At 40.2% G+C, this 13,911-nt stretch overlaps 1 protein-coding gene across 1 annotated transcript in view; it reads right to left on the reverse strand.

Annotated features, from left to right (window-relative positions):
* The window catches only part of HERPUD2 (HERPUD family member 2), a gene marked incomplete at its 5' end in the record, with an annotated part of 17,536 nt that extends 3,629 nt beyond the window's left edge, over positions 1–13,907 (reverse strand). The window contains 4 exons of the mRNA XM_008947402.1: positions 4,018–4,175; positions 6,245–6,358; positions 8,967–9,044; positions 13,785–13,907. Coding sequence (XP_008945650.1) covers positions 4,018–4,175; positions 6,245–6,358; positions 8,967–9,044; positions 13,785–13,907 — 473 coding nt within the window. The remainder of the gene's footprint in view (positions 1–4,017; positions 4,176–6,244; positions 6,359–8,966; positions 9,045–13,784) is intronic.
* Between the last annotated feature and the right edge of the window lie 4 nt (positions 13,908–13,911).

Here is a 13,911-nt window from a genome sequence, read left to right on the forward strand (position 1 = left end):
TTTGATGTAGTAAACTAAGTAAACCAGAACATCTTTCAGGACAGCATGAGGGTATAAAGCATGAAGAGAAGTTTATTCAGACTGCAGGCAGCAAAAGCTGAGACTGCTCTAGCTGTACTGCAGACTACAACTGTTCCCTAAGTGAGGCACTCCCTGCAAAGACATCACCAAGAGAGGTCATTAGTCTGCCAGGCATTTGGATACACAAGACATGCCCAGAAATAGATGGGAGGAAGACATAAACATCTTTTTTTTTCCCCATGATATACATGAATGAGTATTTCACTGTCATTCTGGACATGAGCCTCCATGCAACCTTTGCTAAACCTGTCTGTTGTGTTTAGTGATAACCTGTTTCAACAATAGTTAGGGGGAAAACAGGAAAAAAAAAGGGAGAAGCTCCTTTGCTGATACCACCAGAAATAAAGATGGGAGGAAGACATAAACATCCTTTTTTTTTCCCCATGATATACATGAATGAGTATTTCACTGTCATTCTGGACATGAGCCTCCATGCAACCTTTGCTAAACCTGTCTGTTGTGTTCAGTCATAACCTGTTTCAACAATAGTTAGGGGGAAAAAAGGAAAAAAAAAGGGAGAAGCTCCTTTGCTGATACCACAAGCAGAGGCAGTCATAGGCAAACCTCTGGATTTCTTCCCAAACTTGTCAGGGTGAACTGGCAGCCCTGTTGATGGTACTTATTTATGCCTAATTAACATGTTGGAACAGCAAAGCTGTGAAGCTGCTGCTGAAAAACATCAATCACAGTTTTATCTTTATGGCTGCAAGCTTTAAGAGTGGGTTTCTCTATCCCCTGAGCTGACAAACACTTTGACAAGTGACTCCTTCAAACCTCATAAAACACTGACCCTCATAAGAAACTTGACCCTCAGAATGTAAAGATGACTCAAATATCCTACAAGTGTTCTTTCATCCCCCACTCACACATTTTGATGAGGATTTTTGGGGTTTCTTTGGTCACCCCTCTGTTTTTTCCAATGGCTTTTCTAGGAGATGGGACTTTTTGAGAAGCAGGATTTAACTTTTCAAGATCTGAATCTATTGATGAGAAAAAAAAGAGACAAAATTCAAGAAGTGGCTTCTGGCTTAGGATGCCAGCTGGCACAGCAGTATTTTGTTTGCTCATCAAAAATCAGAATGAGGCAGATGTTGTCAATTATGGAGCTATTAGAGCTGCCAGAGTATTAAGTTAGTTTATGAAATTCAGGAACAACTCTAAACACAGCATAATGTATTTCAGAGACAAGAACCTCTCCAGAGGAAGAGGATCTTCCCAGCAAAGCAAGCCAGCTTGCTGTTACAAGAATAAAGGAAAGCAGCACGTGCTTTCTCCTCATCTTTGTCAAAAAAAGGGAGTATTTCAAAAGGATGGCAGCCCCAGCACAAGAGCAGAGAAGCAAATTGAGCAGGCACTGGCATCCCAAGACTGGAGAACAGAGCAGACAGTGGAAAAACAGGTTCACAATATTCTGAAAGGTAAGAGGCATAAGCTAGAAAAGCTCAGAATTACTTTTTATCTGTGGAAGACACCTAAAATGAGCTAACTGGGATTCCATTTGGGAGTCAAGTCAGATGAGTTCACTAGTGTCATCATAAAGATACTGCTCACCACTAGTGGAAGAATAAGACTTTTTTTATTCAGATTTAAAAGCTCAATCTCTGTCATCTGCATGACTGACACTGCACTAGCCTGTGCTGGAACATGCTGCTTGCTGTCAGCATGTTATCTTCTTGTTTGCTTTCCAGAACTGCTTTGTGCACAATATGAAAACATTTTGCTACATGGGCTGCCCACACTTGACAAATTATCTCCCTGCCTTGATGTTCTCTGTCTGCTGCTTCCAACCCCTCTCCAATCTGCAACAGGAGCCACCTCAGGACTGAGCCCACCTGCTCTGTTTGTACCTGTGGAGCACCATGGAGTCCTGACCCATGCCTGAGTCCATGAGCACAGACAATCCACAGCAAGACTGACTTGATAGATACACAAACCACTTGTCCAGTCCCACCTCAAGTCTAGATTTTTGGAAAACACCATTTACAACAGCTTGAAAGCAACAGGAAGTTTTAACTTGCTTTCTCTGTAATGTTTTAACAATCTCATTTAGCTGTTCTCCCAGAGAGTATTCAACTTGCACACTTTGTGCAAGGAATGTAAAAAATACCAAAAACATCATTTAATCCCTAACATCCATGTTACTCATTTCTACCCATGACTGCACTAATGGAGTGTTGCAAAATGCTCAAGAAAATGACCCTTACCTACATTTTCAAACATCTGGAGACCCTTCCCCATCAGTAGAGCCTATGGTTCATTGTGCAGCTAGAATAAAAGTGCTTGCTCATGAACCAGCAAGGAAAAAAATCCACAAAGCAATGCAGAAAATAAGAAAAATGTTTCTCACTGCTGGAAAACAAATAGCAGTGCCCTGAAGCAAAGCCTGATGCATCTGAGAAGATTACTGAAAGTGTTAAACTGGGTTTTTCAAGAAGACAGCAGACCAGCAGCACTGGCACAGACTATTTGGAACTAAGCAGAGCCAGCTCTCTGCAAAGATCTACCTTAAGTTCTGATAGTGTTCCATTAAGTTACTTTCACAAGAAAGGCCTAAGATTATTTAGGGTTCATTTATTTTGGCATTTCTGTTCAGATCAGATATGCATTTCTGAAGTACAACTCCAGTCACTTCTTAGGACAGTTTTGTTGGCACCACAGAATGCTCTTGGATCACCATCTGGATTCCTTCTGGCTTCCACTAAACTGAAAGATGGGATTTAGATGCACCTTAGCCACAAACAGGCACCTACTCCAGGTGACCAAACTAGAGGCAGTCCAAATAAGACAGAAAACCCTGAAATAGGTGCAGGGTTGATATCAAGTTCTCCATACCTCAGTCTACAGATCCACTCCTCTCAATCCACTTGCTAATAGAAGACACAGACTCAGTATTTTTATTTCTATAAAGTTATTTTCTTTCAAACACAGTAATTTGTTTCAAACTGATGCTTTCTGCTGTATTTTAATAGAATTATTTCAGCTACAAGGCTGAGCAGTGGTTCAGTGGCCATTCTTATGTCCATAGCCTATGCAATTCACCACATATACTGACAAAACCCTCACTCTCAGAGTACATTTACATGAAAAACTAAGCAGAAAAGCATTAAAGCTACTTACAGATTAGTAATTTACACAACACACAGTAAGCTGCTTCTGGAATTCATCCACATGACATCCAACAGCAGTCTTGGCAGTCACCCTGGTGTCACCTGGCTCACTCACCACACCAAGTGTACCCACTTCCCTGAAGGTGCACATGGTCAGAGTAACCCAAATGCTCCACCCACTGCCAACAACCTCTTCCCAGCAGACAGCACATTGCAGGAAAAAAAAAAGACTTCAAGGAATTCAGGATGCAAAGTAGTAGGACTAGTAAAGACTAGGCTTCCAAAAATGACAGGATTTTGAAAGTTAGGTAATAACAGGTCTGGCCTAGAAATGTGCACTGGTTGTATTTCACTGGTCTGGAGGAAAATAACCTAAAATTCTGTTGTGGATACACAGAAGCACTTACAAGTACTGAAAACACCTGCATGTGATTTCTACAGTTGAATCCAATTTGGAGAAGAGTAATTTCTGGTAAGAAATTACTGTTGATGATTACAATAAAGGACTAGAAAAAGCAGCCAGAAGCAATCATTTTATCAGTTACATTACCAAGTACATTCACTAGATAAATATTACAGCTGCACTTAAGAGGAAGCTGAGGGCAGAGAGCATGAAGAAAAAATAAAAGAAAGCCTGAAGGGGAGCACCAAGAACAACTTACTCTTTGATTGACTCTTGGCTAAAAACATTAAAATGAAAAATGTTCCTAATGTGTCTTATCCTTCAAAGATGAAGTAGCCAAATCATTCTGCAGGCTGTGAAAGAAACATTAACTGAACATTTAAAGTAGTTTATCAAAGAGCTGAGGATTGCTTCAGTGTCACTTACCCTTGCATTAAATAAGGGAGGTGGTGGCTGGGAGCAGGATCACTCTGTGCTTGGGGAGGATTCCGATGCCTCACTCCATCTGCACTAGAGTTCAAAGATGTAGATGAAGCTTCTTGGTTTGTGGGTGAGGCAGCTGTTGATCCAGAATGGTCTAAATTCTTAAAAAGAAATAAAATTGAGGTTGGGGATTCTTTCTGCCACAGTTACAAGACTTACTACAGTGTCTTAAACTCTTTGCTTCAATGCTTTGTCTCGTGTTTTGTTGAGAATATAAGCACCAGGCAAATCTGCTGGGGTTTTACTGGTTCTGGCAAGCCTTTAGTGAAAACAAATTCCAAATTGCACTCAGGTGCACCTTTAAAAAAAAAAAAGTGAAGTTTTCAGAACAACTCAACACTTGATAGGTCCCAGAGAAAACCACAAGTCACTGGGAATCAGTTTCAAAAAGCTGAACCAAACTAAAGCTTAATCAAAAGAATGTTTCACAGCAGCAAAACTTCTAGGAGCTCTTGTTAACAAAAGTAACTACAACCTCAGGGTACAACTTGATGTTCATGAGACAACAGTGCCTTAAAATACCACTTCTCTATCCTTGCCTTCAGCTTCCCCTTCTTCTCATCATCACCCTCTTCATGTGCTGGCTGCCCAGTGCAAACCACTGTGCTCCCTGCTGGGGAAGGACCAGGGGTGCCAAGAAGGAAGCAGCAAGAAATTACTTGGGCTCCCAAAAACACACCTAAAGCCAGCGTGGCAGACCTTCAATGCTTTCCAAGATCAATACACAGCCCTGGAAGGAGGACAAGAGCTGGCTCTCCTGGGTTATTTGTCACTGTAACAAGACTATAATTTGGCCATTCAGATGCATTGTTTTCGTTTTAATAAATCCCCAAATCCTGTTTCTAAGCATTACTGGAATGTTTACTCAGTAGAAAATCCTCTTCAACTTTGACAATTCAGGAAGTGAGGAGGTGCAATTACTTAAGACATCCATATCACATTTGCCCTACAAAGGAAAACAAGAAAAATCTACCACTAGACAGTGGGGGGAAAAGAAAAATAAAAACCAAATGGAAGAACAAAGGCCATTCAAGATTTGGGCTTAGGTTGCTTCCTTCCAAGTATTATGAACTCAACACTGTGCATAGGGACAGCCATGGCAGGGGGTTGGAACTAGGTGATCTTTAGGGCCACTTCCAACTCAAATATTCTACAGTTCTATGAATACAGTTGTTTAAATCCATTTACAACTGATCTACACAGCAACAAAACAGTCACAGCAGAGGCCTCCTGCATTCTACTCACAAACAAAGCCTTTGAAAAGATGAAGTAAGCACTGCCCACACTTTACTGAGCATTAAACTCCTTGTGTTTCTGACTGCCAGCCTGCAACAGTCCCCCACCAACAGAAGGGTGTGGACAAACAGTCTGTTACTGGAAGGGAACTTACATAGGCTGAGCATCAACACAGCACAGAAGAAAAGCACCTACAGCAGCACTGTGCACATTCCTCACTGACTACCCCTCAAAGGTCACACAGTGACACTGCCAGCTCTGGAGAAAACCAGAGAACTACAGGAGTGACAACCCAGTCACCAACAGAAAGAGGAACTGCACTTCTGTTTGAAACTGAGCACAACCAAAGGACATCAGTTTTGGAGGGTGTGAAGATGGGAAGGCTCAAAACACCCTAAACAACAGTGTCCTGTAAACAGTCTTACAGAGACTACATCTACCTTGAAGCTACTACATCAGTACTGGCCAATTCCTGTCAGGCAGAATGAATGCTGGCCAAGCTCACAAGGGCAGGAGTTTGACAGGTCTCTCTTCTACAGCACAAATTTTCACAAAATACTTTCACAAAGTTTAGGGTTTTTTTTTTTAAAAAAAAAATAAATCTGAATACACTACTCAATTTCTGCCAAAGATATGGGGAATATGGAGAGAAAGGAAAAATGTGCTTTTTGATAGAGTGTTAGAAAGAAGCTTTGAAAAAGCAGAGCTTTATCATCTAATAAACATAAGTGTGTTACAATCTGGGAAAAGCTCACCTTTATTTCAATAAAATCACACTCTTAAGTAATCAAGCCTAATTGTACAAATTCACACAGCATGCTCTACTTTCACCACACTATTTTACAGTCAGATTTTTAAAAACTCCAAAGAGAAATTCCTGGAAAGCTTCCCCAGAGTAGAAGAAATGCATGTTCTGTGCATGGAAACAACTCACTGAGCTACTGCTGGAGGTTGAAGCTCCGGGACCTTCTCTACTGGTGCTGGGTTTTGGAGAACTTGGGGGTGTCCGGGAAGCACATACCAGATGAACCATATGATATTCATCTTGCTAAAAATTAAAGAGATTGAAGAGCTAAAGTAACAATATTTAGGAAATTTAAAAGCATAAACTGTCTTTAAAAATCTACTTTCAAAGCTGCATTTGCAATCAGTAAAGAAACACAAAATGGAGAGCCCCCAAAGCAAAATTTGAGCCTAGCACAAGCCCACTGCTTTACAACTGTTTTCTTAGCAGCTGTCCACAATAATATATTGAATATTCACTTAAATTGCTTAAACTTACATTCAACAAAGACATCAGGACAAATGAATAATGGAGGTGCTGGTATTTCACAAGCTGAGGTAAGAAAAACATACCAGCCACTCCCTCCACCTCACCTGAAGAGCCCCTGCAGATATTCCACAGTCAGGGAATGTTGTTTGCAGCACTAGATGGGACTTAAAATCATTAAGGTTGGAAAAGACCTCCAAAATCATCAAGTCCAACTGCAGGGACATGAGAATCCCTAGAAATTTGGAAGTGAGGGATTGAATGAGTGGCACCACTTGAAGCCACATCAGCATGCAAGTCAGCAGGCCAGGACAGTTCTTCATGAACATGCTTTGTGAAGGTAACATTCATGGTGTGGATCCCCAACAACTTCAGTCCCAAGCTGTTCCACTGTGCCAACCAAAACCACCCCATGAGATCATCATGCCTGAGCTAACATGGCCATAGCAACCAGGACAGCTATGGCCATATCTTTAAACTGCACCCTACAGCTTCCTCAGGAACCACATTTTAAACAAGAAAACCATCAACTCCTCCCCATCCTCTTCTGCAATCAGCATGGTGCAGTCAAGCTGCAGTTTTTGATGAGATGACATTTAGAAATACCAAGATTGGAGGAGGTTTTTTAAGCTATATTAAAATTGTTGACACATTTTATCATAAATAATCTCTAGGAATAAAGAACCACATCAGAAGCTTTTAACCTAACTCGTTACCTGCTTTCTAGATGAGAATTTATGCCACTTGGAAAGGCAGAGGAAGCTGGACACATTACTTGTAAGCTTACAGTGTAGAGCTTTATCCAATCTGATAAATCTGATAGTTAATTGCAATGTATTTCTGTTTTCCAGAATGAGTTGGGCACTGCTATGCTTGAAGAGTGCCACAACTTCCAGCCTCAGGGGGGTTTATATCAGCAAAGTTACAATACTCAGTATCAAAGAGCAAGTATTAGGGAGCTAAATGATGAGATGTAGTAAATTCTTAGGTTATGTTAGGTATTTATAACTGAGCAAACCAAAATAACATGGCAATGAGATTGCATTTACAAGAAATAGTTTCTTCCCCAAAAGCTCCTGAGAGCTCCTGTGTTTCCTACACCCAGTCTGCTGTAAGCAGGCCAAGTGCATTCAGAGGATCCAGGCTTCATTTCTGCCCTTCACAAGCAGAACTAGGCTTGGAGCTCAGTGAGAGAAGCACTTCCATGAAATTTTCAGTGTATGTACAGGACACACACTGCTTGGCAACAGCTCCAGCTTTCTAGTAAACCTACACATAGTAAATTTAAATCATTTTTGGGGTAAGCAGTGAAATCCAATTTAATTAAATCTATTTCACAATGGAGATGATGAAGTAAGAACACTTGCACTGGGTTCTCAACACTGAAGTTCAGTTGTCCCCCTTTCACTAAAGCATTAATTCTCCTTCACAAGCTTCCTGGAATGTTAAACCCCAGAACACAACCCACCCACTCTTGAAGTTTGTATATTGATTTTTACCTCTAAGTATTACAAAAAAATGTGTCATTGCCAACACCCAGGCACTGTATGACAAAGCTTACTTGTTTCACAGCATTAAATACTGTGTAATTGTTTAATGATCCAAAATAGTTTCCAAAGAGAGCCATGGATGTATCCTGATCTGTTTACAAGGAGTTTAAAGACTTACCCAACTTAATGTTTTCTGTTACCATCAAAACTGAAATGAAATTTTAATAATCTGCCTTAAATATTTTCTTAATTTACACAGTTTTAAGAACTTCACTAACTGAATGAAATCCCTTTTCCTGGCTAGCATCAATTTGAATCAATTTGAGATCCAAGTGCATGTATTTCAAGATTTCCTACATGACATGTATTCAGGATTTGGATTCCATTTAAATGTTGGCTGAAATATCCAAAGTTAGATGAGTAAAATTTTCTGAAATGAAACAGCAGAATAAAAAAAAAATAAGAAAATGGAAGAATCAACAAACTTTTAAACATCACCAGGAATAGTTAATAGCTGAGAAATACCAGATATAAGGAAGAGGTTTTTTTACACTGAGGGTGGTGAGCCCCTGGCCCAGGCTGCCCAGAGAGGTGGCAGAAGCCCCATCCCTGGAACCATCCCAGGTGAGGCTGGATGGGGCTCTGAAGGTCACCCCACATGACATCACTTGTTTGGGACTCACACCACCTCCTCTTCTCCCACCAACTGGAAATGTGCCTCAAACCACAAGTACCACATCCCTACATGGATTTTCCAGAATGCATCAACGTTACGTGGTTACATCTCCCAGGACAACACAAGGAAAATTTGAAGCTAAGTGACATAAATCTCAATCCCTATTTCCCAAAAAAGGGGGGGTTGATCAAATATCATATGGTGTGGATATAAAGCTTACTTTTCTGAGAACATCTTTCAGCTGCAGATGATCAGGAAGCAGTCTGCCAGAATACACCAGTCTCTGATCCTTTGTAGACTAGGAGATGGGACAAAGAAAGGAATTTAGCTTTTTCCTGCTCTACAGATATACAGCTGGAGAGAACATTTGCAGATGAGAAAATCCTTAACAGTTCCAACCACCAACAGACAGCCTTAAAAACATTTCTGAGCCTTCACAAGTCCAGTGTGCACATTAATTCTGAAAAAGAAATCTGCTATTATGCACTCAGCAAGAGTGCTGTAACAATTAGCAACACTTAAGTGGCAAATGCTGCTCAGTGAATTATCAAGAGTATCCAAAAATTCCTTTCTTTTAAAGAAGATTTTAAAGATTTGCTCTGTACCCTACTCCCACTGCCAGGCACTCGCTGAAAAAGTACGTGCAGAAGTGGCTGGGGCAAAGAAAAAACAAAACCAAAACAAAAAGCAGTTAGAATGATGGAATGATAATTTAGAAGGGCACAAAATTTCAACACGGAATTTTTGTTGTTAGCTCCTGCTTCCATCCCCACCTCCTAAGCAAAAATAGTATTAGATTTTAAAAAAAAAAAAAATAACAATCACAAGAGGAAAAAAGGAGAAAAGCATTAAAAAACATGTGGCAGCAAAAGGAATTCTTCAAACTTTGGTAAGCCTTTGTGCCTGTTCTTACACCTCCAGAGTTTAAAATTCCTTAGTAATGACAACGATAAACACTTATTTAAAGAAAGGATACATTATTCACAAGGTCATAACTTTTTAACTGTTCTACATGGAAGAGATAATGACTTATTTCAAAAGAAAGCTATTTAAGGTGCCAATGTCCAGCACACTAAAGCACTGGGCAGGTTACTTGGTTAAATAAAAAACCCCAACCCCACTCGATTCAGTTCATGCTGTCAGAAAGTTTTCAATAAAAGCACACATTAAACCTAAGAAACTTTTGCTTTAACTGTTTTTCCTTTTCCTCATTTCACCCTGGCCATTCATGATTAAATCCATGTCTTTAAGAAATAAAAGCATAACCTGCCACATATAACACAGAACTGTTTAGAAACATTTTTCATTGCTGGCATGCTACACTATTTTTGTAAGCCTCACAGTACAGGGGGAAAAAAGTCTCAGAAACCTTGAGCTGGGTCCTGAGATAGATTAGCTGGAGATTAACTACAACAGATAAGCAACTAAAACAGAACAGGCAAAATACAGTAACAAAAAAAAACCCCAAACTAACCAACAGAGCAAGGGAGTGTTTTTTTGCCTGTCCCACTCATCACACAGCTTTCTACACGGTCAAATGCAGATTTTTCTCTTCAGTGCCTCAAGTATGAGCCTTCCCTCGACCCCACCTAATTAAGTACCTCCTCAAACATTTCACAGGTAACACTAGTTGGTTTTTTAATGCAAATACTCTACAGAGAAGAAACTGCTCGATTAAAATGACCCCTCAAAGCTGGCTACTACATACTTTCAGTGCTATTCCCAGCTCCCTGCAAAGCCACAGAAGAAAAGGCTACGTGGATGTTGAGCATTATCAACCCTGTTAAGCTAGAGACATTAATGGGGGAAGATTTAAACCCCAAACTCCTCCCTGCATCATTTAAATACCTAACTGTGCACTACAGGATCATCACTCAGTTCTCAGGGTGAAAGTCCTCCTGGAACTCTGAAATGGGAGGGGAGGGTTTAAAAGCAGATGGAAAAAGAGGTGATAAATGTGAAAACACAGGGCTTCACACGTGCCAAAGTAAATGGAAAAGGCATTCGAGTCATCCTCTGCCAGAGGGGGATCACGACCGTGCCTCCTGCTTCAAGGCACAGCCTGCTCACTGCTAGCCCAAACACTCAGCTGTGATGGAAAAACACTTTTATTAAAAAAAACCCCAAAATCATTAGCTTTTCAAAAGCAAGCAAACCGCATCGGATAAAACAATCCCAGAACCTAAAGTTTAGACTGAGATGGAAGCCACTTTTCAGCTCATAAACCAAAAAGAAGTATTTAAAATTAAGAATTCGACAGCTAGTGGGTTTTATTTTTCTTCAGTTTTTCAAACAAAACTCCTTCTCCAAAGCTTAGTCCAAATGAGCTACACCCAGCACGTTACCAAACCCACCCAAGCTGAGCTTAGTTCTTCTTTAGAACTCATCTCTGAGCTCCTCTGGTCCTGCTACAATATTTTGGTCACTCAGCCTCCCTCCTGCTCATAAAAATCCAACCACAACGTGGTAGGTGACAGGGACTACAGGAAATGAGCAGTTCAATTAAATGTTCATGGGTGTAATCACTGCAGTGGTTAATGCACCGAATGATTGAGGCATTCAGGTTGATTTTCCAAGTTTTGGTTTCTTAAATAAACATTTCATTTAGGGATGCTGTAATTGCAGTACTCTAGCTATGAAAAATTGGCCCAGTCGAGGGGGGAAAAAAAAAATCTATTGATGAATGTGAACCTTAGTACAGATCCATAAACTAATTCAAGCCTGTTTTAAACCCATTTAGCTTATTTTAGTAAGTATACCAATTCATTAACTACAAAAAATCTGCCTACACTTGGAATTTTACATATTTAGCCAATTTTTTACACAAATTAAGCTAGAAAAATCTCAAACAACACTGCCTCAAGGCTTAACTTCTCATTTGCCTGTTTGAACCACCTCATTTTCAGAAGCTATATCCTTAATACGTTGTAAATTTAATGACAGCATTTAGAGTTATCATCAGCCTGATTAATTTATAGATGCCTACAGGAGAATGTGGTACAAGCCACACATGAAAAGTTGAAAGTCTGTGCCTAGCAGTGAGAGCAAATGATTTCTATTTTACACCACCAGCCTCAAGAAGTCTGCAGTACCTGTGTAAAGCATCTGTCTTGTGATGGACTCTCACACTCCTAAAATAGCCTTGGAACAGAAATTATTTGCAGGAACTGTAACACTCTGGGAATGTAGAAATTGGATCAACAAGCCTTTGACACTGATCTGGTTTTAAAAACACTCAAAAAAAAAAGCAAGAGGAGCTCCTAAAAGCACAAAGATTTTTACCAATTTAAAAAAAAAAAGCAGTAATGCTCAACATAAAAAAAAATCAAGCTAAAAATACACTTTGTGATTTTACTATACATAGGAGACATTCATTAAACACCCTTCTCTGCTCCCATGTTGTTACTGTAATTTGAAGAGTTCTATGAAATATCGTGTTCAATTAATATTTTAATTGCAAGTAAAGTCAATCTAAATGAAATTGGAATCGCTGAGATAATTTTCATTAAAGAAAACTCCTCATCCTTTCATCCAGAAAAACTTCAGGGATTCTAAACTGGTCATTTCAACAAGGAGAGGCACGTTGAGGAATCGAGTTTCAACAGAAGAAAGATGTTCCAGAAAACTGAAATTTAATATCACACTCGTGGTTAAAACCTACAAAAGCTGCAACATAAAACCCCTCTTGTTTGTCAAGGGTTCCTCCTAGAAGCCAAATTTCACAGGATCATAAGATGAGTCAAAAAGCAAGTGTTTAAACACAAAAATGTCAAAGGAGAGGCTCCCAGCGAGGAGGAAGCAGCAGCAATCAGCTGAAGTTGTGTTTTGTTTCTGCTCTCAGCAGAGAGCATTACTCACAGCAAGAACTAAACCCACAAACTCTCAAACCCTGCTTAGCAGATCTCCACCTGCGCAGCCCAAATTGTTGACTGCTTTTCTTCTTCTTTCTCCAAAAAGCAGAAACCCCCTTGGAGACACAAAGCTACTATTTAACCTCCCCCGGTAAGTCTCTTTTCCTAGGTGAATACTGATAATTTACACAACAAATGCAATCTTTGCTGTTTCCTACAGCAAGGTCTAGGCCTCACATGCTGCTGCAGCATGGAGGCAAAGTCACTCCCTTCATACAGTTTTCTGGAACAAATTTTCAAATCTATTTTTTTATAGGATGGCCATTCTAAACAGGTACAGTATTACCTATTATCATCTGTATGTTTTTCACAGCCTCTTTTGAATTGCCAAGTTTGGAACCTACAGGAATTTACAAGTACACTGTATTTTTCTCAGGGAAGAAAAATAAGGTGTAGGGATTTATATCAAGTTTCAAAATACAGCCACAACTGTCATAGAAGTCCATAAAATGTCCAAGAGCAGGTTTTTTCAGCAGAACCTCAAAAAAGTGGTTATTCTAAGAGAGGAACAAAAGAAGTAAATAGTTCTGGAGATGGTTCAACTGCACATTTCAAATAATATTGTTGCTATCCCTGGAGACATTCAAGATCAGGCTTGATGGGGCTCTGAGCAACCTGATCTAGTTGGGGATGTCCCTGCTCCCTGCAGGGGGGTTGGACTAGATGACTTTTTGAGGTCCCTTCCAGCATCCTATAAAGATTATGAATAAACATCTGCTCCACACCTCAGTGAACTCACTAGACTGAGATAACTTCATCTGTATCAGTTATATTGTGACTACTTTAGACATAACTCTTCCATTTACAGGAATTTAAGTCACTTAACTGCGATATCTAAAATCTAGTTCCTCAAAAAGTTGAATGGAGCACTAATAAGCATCCTCAGCGACACCACCTTTCAGGATGCCACACCGTGACCTTCTTAAAGCATATAAAAGAGCAGCTATTTATACAGCCAACGTCCCTGACAGCAGATAGCCAGCCACCACCCTTACACGGGTCGCTTTTTGCCAGTAGGACTCCTGTTTGTTTTGGAGAGCACCTAAGGAAAATCCTTCACGGTCTGTCCACAAGTTAGTGCAGGACCAGTCCTAGCAGTGAGGAGCAAGGACTGGCCAACAACTCACCGGCTTACTGGGGTAGACTTTAGAGAGGTGAGACTTTAGCTTGCCCACAGTCCAGTCCAGAAAGCAGTTAATGGTCTGGTCGGTGTATTTCTGGTTGGGAGCCTTGATGATGAGGGTCACCGGGTGA

This window comes from Merops nubicus, unplaced genomic scaffold (assembly GCF_000691845.1).
Source record: "Merops nubicus isolate BGI_N331 unplaced genomic scaffold, ASM69184v1 scaffold29729, whole genome shotgun sequence".
In the NCBI taxonomy this organism is placed as follows: domain Eukaryota; kingdom Metazoa; phylum Chordata; class Aves; order Coraciiformes; family Meropidae; genus Merops; species Merops nubicus.